At 35.1% G+C, this 20757-nt stretch overlaps 1 protein-coding gene across 1 annotated transcript in view; it reads left to right on the top strand.

The window, feature by feature from the left end:
• The window catches only part of Csmd3 (CUB and Sushi multiple domains 3), a 942208-nt gene that overhangs the window by 900035 nt on the left and 21416 nt on the right, over positions 1-20757 (top strand). The window contains 5 exon segments of the mRNA XM_076912208.1: positions 2905-3084; positions 4525-4698; positions 12184-12357; positions 14374-14451; positions 19750-19857. Coding sequence (XP_076768323.1) covers positions 2905-3084; positions 4525-4698; positions 12184-12357; positions 14374-14451; positions 19750-19857 — 714 coding nt within the window.

The following is a 20757-nucleotide window of genomic DNA, read 5'->3' as shown; positions in this document are numbered from 1 at the left end:
TTGTTCCTTCTTTTTAAAATTCTAGTTCAATCTGTAAAAGGTCCTGTCCAGCAAACAAGATTCTGAAGATTCTGTTAATATCCTCTTCCCCATTAAGAAATGGGTGAAACCATGAAATAACTTAAAGTACAATTAAAAACATTTAAAGTCTGTTGTCATTTTTATATGGCTGTAAATTTGAAAGGTATAAAAAGAATTAGTTTTAGTAATACACAGAATTATTTGGGTTTTATCCAAATCTGTTGTCTTTTTAACATACTTGTTTTCTTATTGATACTGATTGGAAGGAAAGTTTTCTTAAGATAAAATTTAAAATAGAATTAGGTTAAATTTAACTACTTAGAATGATATGAACTACTTTAGAAGCCAAGGATTATATATGAGATGTCATAAACATTATTTTTCAGATGAAATGTCAATATTCATACTCTAAAAACTCTGTAGGCACTAAAGAGTATAATCATATGAAAACCTTAACATTCATGAATCTTAATAGAAAACTATAAATATAATTTAATCACAGTTTTGTGGTGTTTTATTTCTCAACTCAATCTAGGTAAATAACCTTGAATCTTCAAATCCCAGCAAAAATTAATTTGAAAAGAATGCAAGATATAGGGGAGGGTAGCCTTCAGGCAAATATTTACCTTGTGGACTTACCCTATTAAGAAAAGGAGACTTGGTAACGTAATCAGGATGAACCATACTCATACTAGGTGATATTGTGTTTACATGGACTCATGAGCATAACTTGCAGCTTACTTTCTCTTAGCTGCCCCAAATCTCTTGAGTAATTCATTTCCCAAATCATTCTTAAGACCATACTTCAAGACAATTTGCACTTTTACATCATAATATCTACGATTACATGTTGTGTGTGTGTGTGTGTGTGTGTGTGTGAATTCTGCTTTGTGTGATCTCTGCTTCTCAGGTGTCTAAAGTGTTCCTCAAAGCCTTTTTAGTAAGAGTTTAAATTAATTATTGTATATGCATACAGCATGGCCAATACCTTCCTGCAGTGGATACAAAGCCCATGTTGGATAAAGATTCTGCACTTAGAATTTAGTCCTTATTGACGGCAGTAACAGGTCTCTGTCTGTTCAGTTTTTGTCATTTGTAACCAAAGCCTACTGGTACAATGTGCATGAGCTCAGGACTGCTGTCTTTTACCTAGGACCTAGGTGGTGTTCTAGTCTGACAGATACTTACAGCCTTGTATCCCTTAGTCTGTCTGGGTTCCCTATTGTCATTCGTACTGTGAGGCCAGTCTAAGAATGGGCAGCTTTGTCACTGGCTGATAGAGATCCTCACCACTGTCTTGTACATTTCCATTGTGGAGGTGTGTGTAAATGTGGAAAATCAAAAATAGTACAAAAACTAAGCTTCATGGCACAGTAAATCAATGGATCTCTTTCCTAGACTTCAACACCATAGAGTCTTTTGCCTATATGGTATGGATGTTAGCTTGGTGTTTTTATTGGGCTCCTAATAGTAGAAACGGGTGTGTCTCTGACTCTTCCTGCTCTTGGGGACTTTTTACTCCTATTGGGTAGGTTTGTCTAACCTCCATATGAGGGCTTGGCCATGTGTTACTGTATTTTGTTTTAGTCCTGTTTGTTGTTGTCTCTAGGAAGAATGGTGATTTCAGAAGAGAAAATGGAGGGGGAGTGGTCTGTGGGAAAGGGGAGGTTTTGAGAAGCTAGGAGAAGTGGACTAAGGAGAAAATATAATTATAATTGGTATGTTTTATATGAGAGAGTAATCTATTTTCAATAAAAAATTAAATAAAACAAAAGGTTTGTATTTACAAGGCAAATTTGTAAAACCTCTAGCACATTCATTTTACAATGGGGGCTGCAAATTCTTTTTTTTTTTAAATTAATTATCTTGTGTATTTGCATTCCAAGTGTTGCCCACCTTTCCAGTCCTGCCTCCCAGAGTTCTTCTCCCCTTTTCCCTCCTTTTCAATGCCGCTCCACAGCTTCTGGGGCATCCTTCTTCCCTTGTGCATTAAGTCTCTACCTGAGTAGATGCATCCTTTCCCATTGAGGCCTGACAAGGCAGTCCTCTGCTATGTCAGTGGCCACATACTTTGTATGCTGTTTGCTTGGTGGTTCAGTCTCTAGGAGCTCCCAGGAGTCCAGGTTAGTCAACACTGTTGTTCTTCCTCTGGAGTTGCCATCTGCTTCAGCTTCTTCAATCCTTTCCCTAACTCTTTCATAGGGTCATCGACCTCAGTCCAATGCTTGAGTGTGAGTATCTGCATCTATCTCAGTTAGCTGCAGATAGAACCTCTCAGAAGATAGCCATACTAGGCGACTGTCTGCCAACACAACATAATATCTTGAATAGTGTTAGGGTTTGGGGCCCACCCATGGGGTGTATCCAATGGGATGGGCTAGTCACTGGGTGACCGTTTTTTTTTTTTAGTACCTGCTTCGTTTTTGTCTCTGCATTTCTTTTAGTTGGGCATTTTGGCTAAGGTCATCACCATTGATAACTGCAAATTCTTCAGGGTAGTGTTTTACCCTAAGTTGATAATGAGCTATTTGATATGAGAAATTTTGCCACAAAGAGTAACATATACCATATGCCTTTAATATCTGATTTTGTCTTAACAATTTTTTTAAAAATAAATTATTTATTTAATCCAGCTGTCTGTCTATCTATCTATCTAGTCTCAATCAAATGTTTAAGCCACATGCACATCTGTAATAAATCATTTTTATTGTAATCTAGACCTGTCAGTGTGTTCTTTAAATATTCATATGCTTATGTTTTATAGCTAAAAATGAGCAGGGTAGCTATTTTCTCTACATACATGTTAAGGCTATCTTATGCTCAGTACTGGATGTTAAATATGGGCCATGTTAACCATCTGTCTTTCTCATTTGGTACTGATAGTCATCAGTTGTGGAGACCCAGGCATACCAGCCAACGGATTGAGATATGGAGATGATTTTGTGGTTGGGCAAAATGTTTCTTATATGTGCCAGCCAGGCTATACTATGGAGTTAAATGGATCCAGAGTCAGAACATGTACAACTAATGGCACATGGAGTGGAGTGATGCCAACATGTAGAGGTATGCAAATAGTTCTTTCAGTATTGCCAAGTTACAGCCATTACTTATTTTCCTACTTATAAACAAATTTTATGCACATCATTTAAGTATATTAGTTTTCTGTTCCTTTTTATTTAATACCAAAATATGGTTTAGTTTAAAGTCCTATTGTAATATGTAGATATGTTAAAATTGTATCTTTATCACACTTATTTTGTATTGTGAGTAGCACAGCATGAAATGAAACACAACACTTTCTGGTACATGCTTACCACCAATGCTTACACCAGTAGAGATTTTTAAAAGAATGTCATCTGAGAAAGTTGTAACTTTAATCATCTCAGCTATTTAAGGCCACTCATTTACAGATGGTAAAATAAAGTCTTAACTTCTAAAATCTAGTGTCAATAATGGTATGTTATTTGAGTTCAAGGAAACCTTACATCACATAATGAAGTTTTATGATATCTTTATTTTTAATAATTGGTGTTTCCCACTCATGCATCCTTTTGTGTGTCTAATAGGTGATGAGTTTGTATATACAGAATGCATGTTTTTAAAAATGTAATGATTGCAATGTGTTTCTGTTTTCATAGTATTACATTATCTAAATAAAAATCAGGTATAGTTTCATATTATTGTGTGCATATTCATTCTAAGGTATATTCAGTTCACCATAGTGATCCACACATAGGCATTTATATTTTATAAGTTGTTTTGTACATTCATTCATATGTATAATTACAATTGACAAATTAGGAGACTCAAAAATGTGTTTGTAGATATTGTTAGTCATCATTACAGAATCTTCTCATTTTCATGCTTAGAAGTTTATTACCTCCCTTTTCTTCTCATTTCTGTAATTCTTTTCAACATGACTCTGGGGATAACGTAAGTTAAGCAAACTTAAATTTTAAAATCAACAATGTGTTTACAAATATGATAGGCTTTAAAATATGAAACTGTATATTTTCAGTGTGTATACTGAATACTGTATGATTTCAGTTTGTCTGTATTTGGAAAAAAGGGAGCTATAAAACTGCTTTTTTTGAAAAAAAAAAAACCCAGTTTCAATGTTTAATCTAAATCTAGCCAAGGCACCCAGTTTATCAGTTTCTCTCAAGGTCTGTGGTAAATAATATTATGGAAGAAAACATTTGTCATCAATTGCATTATAGCAGCTAGAAGGGCACCCTCTCTGCATTTGCCTTCAGTATCAGGAAACTTGCAATCTTGTAAAACAGAACTAGTAGACATTATGCTGCCAACAGCAAGCAGCACCTTCAGGGTTAAATTTTAGTGATATTGCAAGAAAACTAACAGGAGAATAAAACATGCCACTCTATATTGTCCTCCAAAAGGTTAAGTAGCACATATGCAGCTCTTAATGATAATTATTTATTTATTTCACACTGAGGGTATTTCAACAGCTGTGTCTAATTACTTTTAATGTAATTGCAGCTGTTACCTGCTCAACTCCTCCCCAGATCTCTAATGGAAGGCTGGAAGGAACAAATTTCGACTGGGGCTTTAGTATTAGCTACATCTGTTCTGCAGGATATGAGCTGTCCTTTCCTGCCGTTCTGACCTGTGTAGGCAATGGTACCTGGAGTGGAGAGGTCCCACAGTGCTTACGTAAGTACTAACATTTCAATAATATCCATAATGTTTGACAGTAACATTTGTTTCTTAAACCTTTCAAATTTGCTAGGCTGTACCCAAAGAGATTAAGCTCCCTACAAGTACACAATTAAGATTTAAATTTAAAAAGCCAGTTTTCATTAATGTAGCTATATTTTCATTTATTCTAGTCATTATTTTTTCCATTTTAGCTCAAAATATTTGAACCAAAGTGCTTTATTTCATTAAAAAAGTTTTCTAAGTTATTCTTGTTTATTTTTAAATTCCTTCAAAGTAGAAACTATCTTAAGAAACATTACTACCATCAAATTGAAAAGCTAATTATATTTACTATTGCATTCTGTTAGGCATGGACTAATATTGCATTTATAGAAGCCTTTCTTAGGTAATATTTCTAGATGTCCACAGTGTTGATGAAAGACACATTATCCCCTGAAATTCTTTTTACAATGTGGATCATCTTGGAAAACACTAATGTGTTCACACAGCTTAAAGATACTTTTACATAGACAGAGTTAAAGAGTTGTAAAGAAAAAAAAATTATCTGGTTTGATGTGAATGAAAAATTCTATCTAGCAGTTTACTATCCTGAGTAGGTGCCACTTGTCTAGTGTGAACAAGTCACTAGAGTTTATCTCTAGGGTGAGATGGAAAAGTGAGAGAGAATGGAATACAGAGGGGAAGAGAGAGAGAGAGAGACAGAGAGAGACAGAAAGAAACAGAAACAGAGAAACAGACAAACAGAGAGGCAGAAACAGAATGACAAAGAGACAAAGAGTGGGAAGAAATTGATTTAGTGATGTTTTTATTGAAACTAGGAAAAGGGAAAAATGTAAATAGAAGGTAGCAGTAGTAGTAGTAGCAGCAGCAGCAGCAGTAGTAGAACCCTTAAGCCAAGGGTTATTGAACTATTTTCCCTTATTATTTATCTCTATTCTATTTTAAATAATATTATTTAAATTCTTGATATTATTTTAAATTATTTTATGAAAGAAAATAAGTTGTTTCAAAGCTATTGAAAATTGGAGTTTACAATTAACTCCTCAATTTCATTGAGGAGGTACTTTTTAAAATACTTACCAGTAAACTATGTTGGTCCAGAGTGGAGGTAAATACTTATTCTTACTACCGTGTTGAACCATTTAGATTTTTTTGCTGTCTTAGATTACATGCTCCAGTTAAGTTCTAATCACACTCAGCCATGTCTTCATTTAGATGATATAATTTAAAGCAACCTAATGGGAAGCCATGTAATGTGCCTGTTATAGTTTCTATTTGCTTCTTTCACTAATTTTTAGGTTATAAATTGTCATATTAGAAATGGAATATATTCTCAAATGATTATAATAATTACATGTTACACTTTTTTTCACTTATATAAAAGAAAAACAAATGTTTTCTGTATAGGTCCAATGGCTATAATCCTACTTGTTTTCATCACCCACAAGTTTTCTTCAGGCTCATCCTATGCCAGTCATACATGACTTTTTGATGACTGCAGAGAGCTGGTTCTGCACCAGCAAGAAAGACCATTGCTATACTATTTGATATGCAAATTCATTTTCCATCACACACCACACACAAAGACTAAATATCCTTCCTTTGAATTATTTTCCTCATTGTACTGATTGCCTTACCATAAGTTACCTTTGTGGTTTTTTTTTTTTTTTTGTTTTGTTTTGTTTTGTTTTTTCTCGTGATGATTGCTTACTTCCTCCAGAAATGCATTAAAAGCACATGGAGATGAGTATTTCTCAGTATGTCTATGAATATATACAAATTCTGTAAGGTGTCTAGAATAGTATTTGTCTTAGTAAAACCAAAGCAGCTTCTTTGCAAGGGAGGAAGTACTTCTTTGTTGTTATTGTTTTGTTTTATCTTGTTTTGTTAAACAACTTGAAGTGGGAAAATCTACTTTTTAATCTGGATCTTTTGAGACTAAAACACCTACCTTTAATCTGGGCCACAATGCATGGTGGCGGCCTATGTAAAGTTTATGAAAGAAGGAAGCTTGCCCTCTCTGCCTGCTTGTTCTCACTCTTGCTGGCAAGTCCATTCTTTCACTGGCATTCTAGCCTACTGCTTTAGGATTCTGATGCATACTGAAAAATCACTTGAGCCACCCAGCCTTATAAACTGAATAACTACTGGATTGTGTAGATGGACCACAGCCTATGAGCCATTCTAATAGAATATGTGTGTGTTGGGGGGTGGGCTGTAAGAGGCAGCTGGGTACCTGGTTGAGCTCAGGCCTTGAACCCCAGAGACCCTAAAGGAACAGTAGGAGTTCAGTTGCTCTGGGACCCCTAGTTACTTTCACATAGCCACAGTCCTCTACAGCCCCTCCCAAAGAGAGGTTTGTGGCCATCTGTCAGGTAGCACAGGTAGAGGGTGTGAATACATGCCTAAGAGCCTCAATACATCTCCATATTCATGAGATACCTAAAGGTCCTAGGAGGATAGCCAGTAATCATTCTTCCCCAGACCCTCGTCCTTGCAAAAAGTATTTAACCTCAGGCCTGCCCTGAGAATACTCAGGTAGCTTCATCCATTTTCTACCATGACGATTAATATCTTAAGACCATATTTTAAGACCGTGGAATACCTCTCCTTTTTGGAGCCCACCGTGGGGAGCTGTGGAGAAGGTCTTCAACTATCAAGCCACCATCTAACCTCCTTCCACTGACCTCTCTGTGTTCCAGCCATGAAGGCTGCCAACTCAGGCGAGCTAGCTGAGCAAGCTGAGCAAGCCATGACCTAGCCAAGCGAGTTGCCATGACCAGGAGTCTCTCTTCCCTGCTGGACGCTGCTCGTCCACCTAGCCCCTTCGGCTGCAGGTTGACTCAGCCTGTACACCCCATTTTGGTCCCTCCACAGCCTCTCAACAGTGCCTGAGAGCCCAAGAGCTTGAGAACAGTCAGTCCCCAACTGCCTCCTGGCCCAGGGACACCCAAGCCAAGAGCTCTGACCCCTGCAGGGTACCAGACTGTGTTCTCTTCACCACAGAGTGGAGCGCTGTGGCTTCTCACAGCCTGGCACAGCGTGGAGTGAGCACAGTCAAATTCCCATGCCTTTGCCTCCCTGAGTCGTAGCACCAGCCCCTTTGGGTGGCAGACAAAGGACTCACGATCAGCCCAACAGGACCCATGCCCATTAGCACACTACAGCCATATGTGTGTGGGTGTGTGTGTGTGTGTGTGTGTGTGTGTGTTTCTATGTTGATTTGACATGATTTTTGTCGTATGTTGTATAGTGGAGAGAAAAGCTTACCAAGATGCAAAGTCTTCATTTTCCCCATAGGCTTCAGCCTTCCTGGAAAAACTAGCACAAAGCTAGCATACTTCAGTTACTTTATTCAAATGTTAGAAGTTTCCAAATACCAAAGTTATCTTGTCCTTGCTGCCTGTGAAAGCAAACAACCCACACAAATCTCAGACCCTTTTAATTATGGCTAGCCATAGTCAAGTGCAAACTTTCTAGGGAGACATTTATTTCAAGGGTCAAACAATCTCAAAACAATTTCTTAGCATCAACTGATTAACCCAAAGATAGCAAAGATGTTGAAACACATCTCTCAAATCTGAACACAAAGTGTTTACTATGTATACATTTCCCATAAAAGTAGAAATAAAGGCTTTACTTTACATATCTATATTTGTGTCTATATCTATATCTCTATTTTAGGACAAAGAGACTCATACTAGAATTCATGATTGTCTAAAGAACTAATCAGATTTTGGTATCACTTGTCATCCTAGAGTAACAGAAGTATAAGAATGAATTCTTTTTAAGCATCTTGAATAGGCTATTCTCAAACAATTCTCAAACAATTCCTATAACTACTGAAGCCCCTCAAGTTACTGAAATCTCTTCCTGAAGCTTGAAAGTACTGAAAGCTCATGATATGAACTATTTTACAACATTAAGGAGACAAATGCATATGACTGACCTAATTCATCAATTGTTGATTTGGTGACCCTATATAAAGCTTTTGACTAATTGTGGAAACTAAGAAAAATGACAGTGCTGCTCGGTTGCTCCTAACATCTATAGATAAATTGACAAAAGACCAAAATATCCTTCATGATAAAACAAAACAACTTCTAACATGAGCATATGGTGAAGGAAACAGTAAACTCAGTGCTAAAATTGACCAGATCCAGACACAAACAAAATGTCTCAAAGTTTTTAAGTGTACCCTGAAGTGTTGGCCATCTCTTGAGCAGGCAGAGAGCTCAAGCTACAGAAAAATGACGCCTCACTTCTTATTATAAGGCTGAATGAATAATAAAATAAATTCAAGCCTAATCCTCAGAGAGTGTTGGCAGTTAAAGAATTTTTTTTTGGGGGGGGGTAAAGAATGGATTTTGTAACTTGGGGTAGAGACGTGAAGGAGGACCCTAATAAGGCTGAGAAATTTGTGCCCTCAGATTCTCAGTGTTTTGCCTTACTTGATGAAGTAGTCTCTACTCACTCAGCAGTAGATAGAATCCCACACTACCTCCTGGAATATTGCTTTTTTTTTTTTTTTGCATTTTACTGAGGAAAATAATCTTTCACTGACTACTAAACCAGCAGTGACCTTCCCTGACAGATTTGCCAGGCAAGGACCTACTGATGTCTCCCATAGCCCAACAATACTTTTCTATAGACCTATAACCAGAAGAAAGGCTGAGCAACCTCCAAGAATGGAGGTAGAAAATGCAGTCCAAGAGGAGGTATGCTACACTAATAAATAGTTTAACGAGTTTACAAATTCATTCAAGCAGTAGGCTGGGAAATATTCATGGGAATGGATTTTAAGAGTGGCAGATAATTGTGCAAGGAGCATAAAACTGGATCAGTTTGAATTTTCTGATCTAGCCCCTTGAGGAGATTCTAGGTTTAATATAGAAGCTTGAACAGCTAGAAAAGTTATCAAAAGTTTATTTGAATTATTGGCTGAATCATTTCTTCAAAGATGTTCTTAAAAGGGGTTGAAGATGCCTGATATTCCTTAGCTTAGTGGTGACGAGGGATGTTTTAAGGATCAGGAAAATTGCAATGCTAAAATGGGTACCCTATATTATAGCTACTACTAGAGAGTGGGAAGGCCTAAAAACATGCCCTTCACTAATCCTGCAAAAAGGCAAGAGGGGCACCAGTATATTTTAGAACCTTTTGGTCATTTTTTTTTTCTTATACTAGACCTTAGAGCATCAGAGGTGCTCCTGTTCGGTTGGATGAATTAAATATAATGGGTTTAATTGTGTTTCAAATTAGCATGGGCCAGGTGGCAACCCTGAATCACCAGACATGATGATCATAATGGGAAGCACAGATAAGCCAATGTCAAGAAATAGTCTGACCCATATTGGGAAGCACAGGAAAAGTGATTTTTATGGTTGCATGACTCATATGGACCTTTGGTACAGATAATCAATTGGGAGAATTACACTCAAAGGGAAACAAGTAGTTGCCCTTTTGTAGAGCTTTAAAGATGGAAAATATGGCTTTCTGGAGAGAAAGAAAATGGCACAAGTAATGGAACATAGGAGGCTTGAGACTCATAAAGCGGTTTTCCAATGCTAAGTGGTTATACCTAAGGTCCTATACATATAAGTATCACTATACAAACTCAGAAGATTGCATGCATGTTTATTTACATATTATGAAATCTAGTTTTGACTGTCAACTTGGTAGCTAAAGTGTCTGAATACACATATGAGAGACTTTTTAAAATTAAATTATTTGAAGAGGGAACATCACTTTTAATCCAGATATTTTTAGGCAGGAAGATACATATTTATTCTAGGCAACACCTTCTAGTTGCAGCTTATGTAAAGAACATGGAAGAAGAAGATTTCTCTTTTTGCCTTCTTGCTCACTCTCACTGGCAAACCCATTTTACCAGCATTAGAACCAGCTTCTTCATGATTCTGAAGACTAACTGAGACATTCAGTTTTGCAGACTAAACAACTACTGGATCTTTGGAACTTCCATTGCTAGACAGCCATTGTTTGATTAGCAGGACCACAGCTCATAATAAATTCTAATGAATACCATATATACATATGGGGTTTTTGTTATATATACAAAATATATAAATATAGAATTTATTATATACATATATATCAAATACACCATATATATGAATATATGTACTACAAATTTTATTTTATATAATATATATATGTGTGTGTGTTAAATTCTATAAGTTTTGTTTTTCTAGAGAATGCTAATAAAAGAGCTAGCTTACTTTTCCCTTAAGTATTTCATCAGTATATTGAAGAGGAAGTCATTCAAATATTTTTATATTTATGTGTACATATGAGTGACCCTATCATTAACCAATTTTGGGTCAGTGAGGGGCTTTATAGCACATTTTGAAATATGGTCTATTGACAGATTCCAGGGAAGTCATAGTCATGTCATCAGTTTTGTACCTTGGGAAACTATTAGGGATTGAAGAATAGTTTCAAATCTATTGTTACACAGTAAATTCTTCTAAATTCAGTTTAAAAACATATAATATTCCAGCCAATCTACCAATACATCAACAAATATAAATATGAAAATAGGTAAGAGATTAGAAAGTAGTTAATTGGTGTAGGAGGGAGATTCGAGAGGGTGGATTTCACAGTACTCAAGATATACTTAACGTGTATATTAATATTTCAAAGAGGAAATTCAGTAAAAGGTATTAAAGTAAATGCAAATAACAGATAACAATAAAAATTTCTCCCAAGTGAAAAATATTTATATAAAATTAGATGAATACATGAAGTAGAAAAACAAACAACAAAATGTAAACATCACAACTGCAGCACATTAAAAATCCTGGAGAATATGTGGGAAGCATTAAAGAATTGGAAAGAAAAAATATTTTAAATTTAACTTAAATTTAAATTAATCTTTTAAGTTTAAAAAAACATATTGGTATACACATTTCAGTGCTCAGAATACAATAAACAGATACAATACATATATCCTTATGTTTGTGTGTATTTGTGTTTGTGCATGTGTGTGTATGATTATGCATATACATATTATGCATATATATATGCATGTACACATGTGTGTACATGTGCCTGTACATGCAAGCATATTTGAAAGCAGGCTTTATTATGCCTTAACCTTTAGAGATTATTATTAATGATGCTACCTTTGAGCCATATGTTATTTTAAGAGTAGAGTACAACTTTGCAACATGTTACTGGAGATTTATTGTTTTACTTTGATCTTTTAAATTAAAAAGTGTAAATCACTTGTCATTTACTAACTAGCATGGGCAAGCACATCAGACTAATTATTTAAATATTATATGTTCTTAAACATTATACTTTATATATAAATTAGAAAGAAGTTTCAAAATTTCCCTGGTATAGGTTATCATAAATATCAGGTTAGTGTAATATTCCAGTGAATTTTCATGATTTTATATTTACTCTACTGTATCTATTATGTTTGTGATAAATATCTCCATTTTTAACTTCTAGCAAAGTTTTGTGGTGATCCTGGTATACCTTCCCAAGGAAAACGAGAAGGCAAAAGCTTTATATATCAGTCTGAGGTTTCATTCAGCTGCAATTCTCCCTTCATACTGGTGGGATCAAGCACGAGATTATGCCAAACTGATGGCACCTGGAGTGGCTCATCACCTCACTGCATAGGTAATTCTTATAAAGGCTGGTTATTCTCTGTAATTGCATGATAATATCTGGGAAGAACATTTAATTCTTGTCTTACTGTGTACATGGTATAGGTGGTTATATATATATATATATATATATATATATATATATATATATATATATATATATATACTTTTAGAAAGTAAAGAGAATAAATACAAATGGACCATTTCATCATTTTGTATTATTTTAAACTTCCAGAACTAATACTGAAATGATTTTGTCATCTATAAGTTTAATGAAAAAGAACAACATGTTAGAACAGCAGTATTATTAAGTAATATTATTTTAAAATATTTTAGATAGCAAAACACATTCATATAAAATGACAATTGTTCCAAATGTAGAGATATTTGAAGGACAATACATATATATCAGTGATTCTAACACTGAATGGCACATTAAGAAATCCACTTAGTAGCCTCCTTATAAATAGTCAACTAAGATGACCAGCCCTATCATTCCCAGGTATGAATGACCTACAAGTATCAGGACACTCCAAATTATTAATCCTGTTTTCATTAATAGCTTTTCCTTTTCCTTTTTTTTTTTTTTCTAATTTTTGGTTTTTGTTTGTTTGTTTGTTTTTGTTTCTGTTTTTGTTTTTCGAGACAGGGTTTCTCTGTGTAGTTCTGGCTGTCCTGGAACTAACTCTGTAGACCAGGCTGGCCTTGAACTCAGAAATCCAACTGCCTCTGCCTCCCAAGTGCTGGGATTAAAGGTGTGCGCTACCATTGCCCGGCAGCTTTTCCTTTTTCATGAGAATATAGCTCTACCTCATATTTCAGGCAAACATTTCATACACATGGATTTCTTGAATAGCTAGTATTTTCTTTAAGTTTTCATTTACAAAGTGAGTTTGATATCAAGTACTGTTTTTTTTTCTGACAAAAGTTTCAAAGTTCCAGAGCGACATAATGCATATAAATGAACTCAAGTTGAGTTTCTTCTTTTAAAGATGTATTTTTAAATATGTGTATGTGTGGGTGTCTGCATGTGGCTATGCCAGTGTGATAGCAGAGCTAGCAGAGGTCACAAATGTTCAATATTGCAAGAGCTGGAGTTACAGGCTGTTGTCAGAGTCTGGATATTTATGGTAGTCACTGAATCAGGTCCTTTGTAAGCTCATGTAGTCTCTTAGTCACTGAGCTGTTTCTCCAGCCTCATCCTGAAATTCTTGCTTCAAAATTAGGAAGCTTTTGCTTACTGGGAGAGACTGTTAGCATTATGTTCAGTATTCTCACCAAGAGTACATTTGCTAAGTGTGAGATTATTTAAGATTGACTTAGATGAGAGGAGTATACTTGGTTACACAAATTTTCTTCACCACCCTCCCCCTTTTTGAGAGTTTGGTATCTGTATATTAATTACTATCCCATTGATCTGATAAAACACATTGTTCAAGGCAACTTACAGAAAAGAGCCTACTTGGAATTATGATTGGGAAGGAATAAGGTGCTTCTTGGGGGCAGAAGTGTTTAAGACAACAAATAGCAGGCATACTCTGTAGAGCAGAAGTTCTGATCTTGAATTACAAGCATAAAGCATAGAGAGTGAAAAAGAAGAGGTTTGAATCTTTAAACATTCAAGGAAAATCCCCAGGAACATACCTCCTGCACCAAGGCCACCATATTCACCTCTGCAACACTTTCCTAGATCCATCACCCCTTCCTTACCTATGCAACATTATGTCATTTTAAAGATGATCCTCTGTGACCAACTTATACTGCCCCAATTTTCTTGGAATTGTGGTTTCAGTGAAGCTTGGCTGTTAAGCCAGTTGCTACTCCCCTAGAGAAAACTATCACTCTGTCTTCGAGCAGATAATGACTGCTAATAGCTATACTGCTGTACTTCTAAGGTTGGGATTGGGTCCCCAGCTTCCATCTCCACAGTTGGATTTTGTTTGACTGGGACATGCACAAGTTTCATGCATTTGGTTTCAACTATTGTGAGTTCACCAAAGAGTGTTATCTTTTTAATTGTTTACTTTAGAGCCTACTAGAACATCCTGTGAAAACCCTGGGGTACCAAGGCATGGATCTCAAAACAATACATTTGGATTTCAAGTAGGTATTATTTAATTATTAGGTTCTGTTTAGCATAGCATGATATGCATTTTTTGATATTTTAATACATATATTATTGTAATGTATTATTATGCCTATGCCCTACCACACTTCCTTATTCCCAATCTCTCCCTCTTGTTGTGTCCCTTCCTTCCCCAAATAGATTATGGCCTGTGATTTTATAACATGTGTAGCTTATCTCTTTCATTACGTATGCACACTATTTAATTCTATTCTCCACATATGAAAAAAAACAGGCATTGTTTGTCAGAGCTGGACTTCTCTTCATATAATGATCTATGATTTTATCCACTTTCCTGCAAAATATCATAATTTGATTCTTCTGAATGAATAGATGATTCTCAATGTGAGAAATACAAATGGTCAATCAATATGTGAAAAGTCTTCAGCATTCTTATCCAGCAGGGAAATTAAATTTATACCTGTTTTAAGGTTGTATTTTACCTGGTTCAGACCTGCTATCATTAAAGAAAAAAATATTTCAGAGAAATTTTAAATACCTATGCTTTTCTTCTGTCTTTTGATCAGTTTTCTTTCTTACTTTTTCCTTTTCTCTTGTCTTCTCTCTTTTCTTTTCTTTATGTCTTTCTCTCTCCCTTCCTTCATCTCTTTTTTCCTTTATTCCTTCCTTTCTTTTCTTTTTTATTTTCTCTCATTTTTCTCGACTAAATTTTACTATATATTCTACATCAGCCTCAAACTCATGTTTCTATTGTTTCAGCCTTCCATGTGTGCAATTGTAGGTATTGCTATCATGCTGAATTCCACTGAGCATTTTAAGTGGATATAACCATTCTGTATGAAAGTTGGCCAAAAGTTAGTCATAGTTGCTTCATGAGTTTATATACTTTTGATTGACATTCATCAAAAACAATGGCAAACTCATATTTGCATTCATAAACACATGAATTCTGTAAGAAAGGGATTTTAGTTAGAGAAAATGAAAATGTATTTATAGAAAACATGCAAACTGAACTTGGGAGTAAGACAAGTAGGAAACTAGTAGCTGTGAGCATCAGGAAATCCCTAAGTGAGCAAGGAGATTTTACAGAAAGATGAGGGAGCTGGAAGGAAAAGTTAAACAAGAGTCTAAAGAAGAAATACAGAAAGCAAGGCCCAGTAATGGAAAAAAATGCTTATTTAATATGTCAATTATTAATATAGTAAATTTTGGAAAAACAATCTCTCTAACCTGGGATTTAAAAATTCATAGTTGAGTTGTCTTATTGGAATTATTCAGCATGCCTGTTCATGTGTGATTTACTTTTTTTCCTTTTTGCAAACTTAGATTTCATATATAGATTCAGCAAGTTTTCTGTTACAAGGGTCAAAGGGGAGCCAAAGCACATGCTGATTCCAGGAGGAAATAGACCATTTACACATTACCCAATTGCTTTCTGTGGCAGGCTTTTCTAAATTGTGTGATGCTGAGGAAAATTCAGTGTGAACCTGAAAAATGTCCATTTCTAAAGGAAGGACTCATCTAAAGTGCCATATTTTTGTTGCTAAAAATAGTTTCCACTTATCTACTTTTAAGGCACAGTATGAACATTGATTTCAGAGTGTTTCCAGTTCTTCAGGTTTGCTTCAGTATGGTCCAGATAATATCAAACTGTAAAAGCATGCTTCTGTCTTTGTAACATAGGGATTTTAGAGAACTTATACATATACCTCTATAAAAGGCTGTTATTAATCGATCTAATTGCACATAAAAGGGTACTTGTTATACAGCAATAGATCTCAGCACAAAAACAAAAGAAACTGATGTTAGCCAAGTATATATCTGTCTCTCATGATTTTACATTGTAACTCTGGCTGGCCTAAGTGATAAGTCTAGTGGTAGGTATGTTTCCTATGTGGTAGGATTAAGCAAAACATTCATTAAAGGAGCAGCCATGACATTTTAATACATTTATTTAAGTGCGGGATGTAGGTTACCACGCCACAACTCTGAAGATCAGAAGACAATTCGCAAGTATTTATTCTCTCCTAATATAATAAGAGTCCTAGGGGTTGAACTCAAGTCATCCTGCTTGGCAGCAAAACCATTACTCACTGAGTCATCTTGCTAGTCTTATGAAACATTGATATAAGTAACTGTTGCGGCCCAAGCTGCCCCATGCTTGGGGGCCAAAATGTTGAGGACCGCTCTGTTAATGTTGGGACCCACACTGCCAAAAGCCTTGGGGGCTAAACTGTTAGAGCCCGCACTGTCCCAAGGTGCTCCAGTCCACGGGTCGGGGTTCAGAAAGAGAGAGAGTGAGAACAGACGTGAAGAATGGAGACCAAACAGAGTGTGATTCAATCCTGTTTATTCTTCAGTCTCTCTTCCTAGTCTAAGTCCCAAGTCTTGAGTTCCTAGTCCCTAGTTCCTAGTCCCTAGTGCCTCCAAGTTCCAAGTTACTTCTTCCAAGTGCTAAGTGACTAATGTCTAATTCCAAGTTCTTCCTCCAAGTGCAAAGTGCCTAATACCTAATAATCCTAATTCTTCTTCCAAGTTCTCTAGTCCAGTGTCTTCTACCTCATGCCTAATAACTAACTCACTTCTGTCTGCCTCTCGCCTTTTATATGTCTCACTTCTAAGCCATGCCTCTAAGTCACGCCTTTAAGTCATGCCCTTAGGTCTTGTCTCTAAATCTGATCTCTAAGTCACGCCCTTAAGTCACACACCTTTAAGTCTCACACACCCAAGGAAAGATCCTGGGTATCTAAAGCAAGATGTTATCAGAGTGTGCTCAGCTGTTGTAGGCTATTGTAATGAAGTCTGTTGTCAGGGTATATGGCTCAAGATGGCTGCAAGGATGATAGCCGCCTTCTGTTGGCTCCCCACAAGTAACTGTTCATTAAATGTGCCCGATTCTTAAAGAACTATAAGTCTTTTTCCAAATATCATTTGAGATAATGGAAAGGGAATATTTGAATTCAGAGTAGTAATATAACAAAGGAACAGGGCCATTCACTCAGAATTTTTAATTTTATTTTTATTATCATTGAAAAATATCAGTTTGCATAACCTTGAAATCTATTATGTAAAATAATACATATGTTTTATTTTATTATAGTCTACCTAGACATATGTACGTTTTCAAGTAGTATTAATTTTGTATCAGTGTTCATTAAAATTAAAACATACTGAGAAGGTTAAATTAAGGACATGAACTTTCTTACCAGGATATGGTGAATATGCATTAACATAAGCATATGAATAATAAATATGTTCACCAAGTATATAGAACCAGTACAATACAAAGTTATAAAAGTTTATTGGAAGACAAAAATAGATATTTTTCATGTGTAAATGTTATATTTCTGAGTTGAGAAAAAAATCCTTCTTGAAAATAGCAAATCCACACAAACTAAGGCACTATAAATCATGTATTGGTATATGTATGTTACTGATAATGAACTAACCTAAGCATAGAAACTAGGCACTGGACAAGAGCATACAATTTTTTATTCTACTCTATGTTTGTATGTTAATATTTATTTCTCTAGATTGGGCATGTTTCCAAGAGGATGTCATTTTTGTTTCTACAAAAACCTCATACATAAAATATTTGTCTTAGCCAAAGCAGTCTGAGGAACGGCTCAGTGACAGAACATTCTTCTGACATGCATGAAGCACTAGGTTCATTCTCAAGCACTGGGAACACAAACAAACAATGACAAAAAATAAATTCCAAGATGCCCACCTCCCAATCTAATCTTTCTATTCACCTTGGCTTGACAAGTATCTCATTGTGAGGAAGTAAATTTAAGCCAATAGAAAACTAATTTCAGAGAAATGAAAGACAAAGTTAAGAATAGCTGAGCTATTCAAGCCAAGATAATATTTTTAATTTCTATATTCTTTAATTTCACTATTTTGATTTTGTAGGATTATGAAGTAGATTTGGGGATATGGATTTTATTATTAACATTTAGAGTACCTATTGATACAGATAACGAAATAATCATCTGAAAATAAACTTGTCCATTAATAAATTTTTTCTACTCAGAAATTTACAAATGAGAATAAATCAATTTTCGATGGTGACCAGGAGGCTGGGAAAGAATAGCTATCAAAATAAATCATCAAGATCAATTACAGATTAAGAGCCATGAACACATTTTTTATTAACTGCTTTATAACCCTCTGGGCATGGGAGATACATTATTTGGATTCAGTGTTCATTTCATAAAGTAATTATAGCTATGAAATATTTTAAGTTTGACTCTTTAGATATTTAATCCTAAGATATCCTATCAAATAGTAATGTTGATGTCTAGTTTACAATTGAAATTAGTATCTTTGCATATCAATTGAGGGAAACATATTGAGTCATATTTTAGTACCTGAAATAATGAATATGCTAATATAAGTTATAACACATATACATATATTTCAGTTAAAATATTTTTATTTATTATTTTTATTCCTTAAACTAAGAATTTCAGGACTAATGTAGATAGTAATAATAGGATAAAGCAGGACCTAAGCGATAATTTCTAAACCACTGACTGAGTTCTGTCAGGTTATTTTTTAGGGAATCTAAAGAGACCAACACTAAGTACCACTTGTCTGGTCACCCACTAATAATCCTTTGATAAAACTTATTAATTTTTCCTTGTAATACATTATGAGTTACTGACTTGTTTCCTAGTTTCACTGCCAAAGAGGAAATTAGTATGTTTACACTAAAATCTAAAAGATAGGGCCAACTTCATAACTAGAATTAAAGCTCTTAAATACTCACCCCCTTGCCCTCTGAGAACTAATTCTCAGAACTTCAGAACTAATTCTCTTCACAACCGATTCTCCAATCAATTCTACTGCTTCCTATTATACAAGTCTTTCCCTGACCTTGTTTCTTACTTATTTGGATTATCCATAGCAATCAATTAAGTGTATTCCTCACTATGACATGAAACAGATGATGTGCTCACTTCTGCAAAATTTTCATCATGTTTTTTATCATTTTTATTTGTTTTCAGAAAAAGGTCTTTATGAAGTCTAGGCTGACCTTCAACTCCAAATGGGATGAGAGATGGTCCTCAACTCTCATTAACCTACTCAGTGCTCAGATTATATTCTGTCCTGTACAATGGCCAGGCTTTGTGGAGCTCGTGATCTGTGTTGAAAATTTAACTGAGTGATTGATTCCTAAATGCTCACTCAACAAGCACTATTTCAATTCTGTCCTACAGATTTCTTCTGAAAATATTTTTTATTCATGTATTTTTCTACTTAGTGCTAGTTTTGGAATTACATTTTGACTTTTATGTCATTTACTGTAGGTAGGAAGTGTTGTTCAGTTCCACTGCAAAAAGGGACACCTGCTTCAGGGATCTACAACAAGAACTTGCCTTCCTGACCTGACATGGAGTGGAATTCAACCTGAGTGCATACGTAAGGACTGTACACTTATATGACATGCATCATGGATCTGAGTTCATACACACATATTTTTCTTCCAACAATGGAAACTAATTTGTGTCTGTATAAGATACATATAAACTTATTTTTTGATTAGTGCAAAATATATTTTCTTTCTATAATTTTAGTCTTGTATCAAAAATCTCATGGTCATTGGAATGCAGTGTTTCCAAAGAAACCAGAACTCAGTAGGTACAAATTTGTTCTTTTGGCAAAAGGTCTTATAGTGGTGGTGTGAGTTTGGTCATCTGATGTTTTAAGTGATGGTTATTTTCTTGTTTTCTGTGTATGCACTCAAAATTGAAATACTGTGAAATAAAAAGATGTTATACATTAGTTAATCATAGTGATTTTTAAACACATGTGAAGAGGCTTTCAGATAATATGAGGCAAACTAGAAAAACAAAATGAATGATAGAAAAGAAATTTTCAGAACCATCTAACCAGTTTTAGAGTCACTAAGTGATGTTTGGATATACAATTTGAAATAAATTAAGCTACCCAGTCACTTGTATTTCATTTCCCCTAATACTGTCTTTTCTCTCCCATATTTTAAATTCTAAATCTCTTGCAAAGAACAACAACAAGAAAATATAAAGTATATAAAAATACCAACACTCATCAATAATGTTTCAATCAGGACGTTAGATTTTAATGCAACATACTCTGGATTTCTTCAAACTTTGTTAGGACCTCACAATAAAAAAGGGGTTCCCCCGTGAATTAATTGCTTATATAGAACACGAATCATAACTTTACTGCTTGGTTTAAATCTAATTATGGCAAAATTCTTCAAAAGAGAGTTCCTCAGTGTAGCCTCAGTATAGAATTTTAATCCAGCAACATGGCTGCTCCGGCAAGGGATCATGTCAA

The sequence above is a fragment of the Arvicanthis niloticus genome, chromosome 13 (assembly GCF_011762505.2).
Source record: "Arvicanthis niloticus isolate mArvNil1 chromosome 13, mArvNil1.pat.X, whole genome shotgun sequence".
NCBI classification, from domain to species: domain Eukaryota; kingdom Metazoa; phylum Chordata; class Mammalia; order Rodentia; family Muridae; genus Arvicanthis; species Arvicanthis niloticus.
Note: the sequence above shows the minus strand (reverse complement) of the source record. Positions and strands in the feature narration are given on the sequence as shown.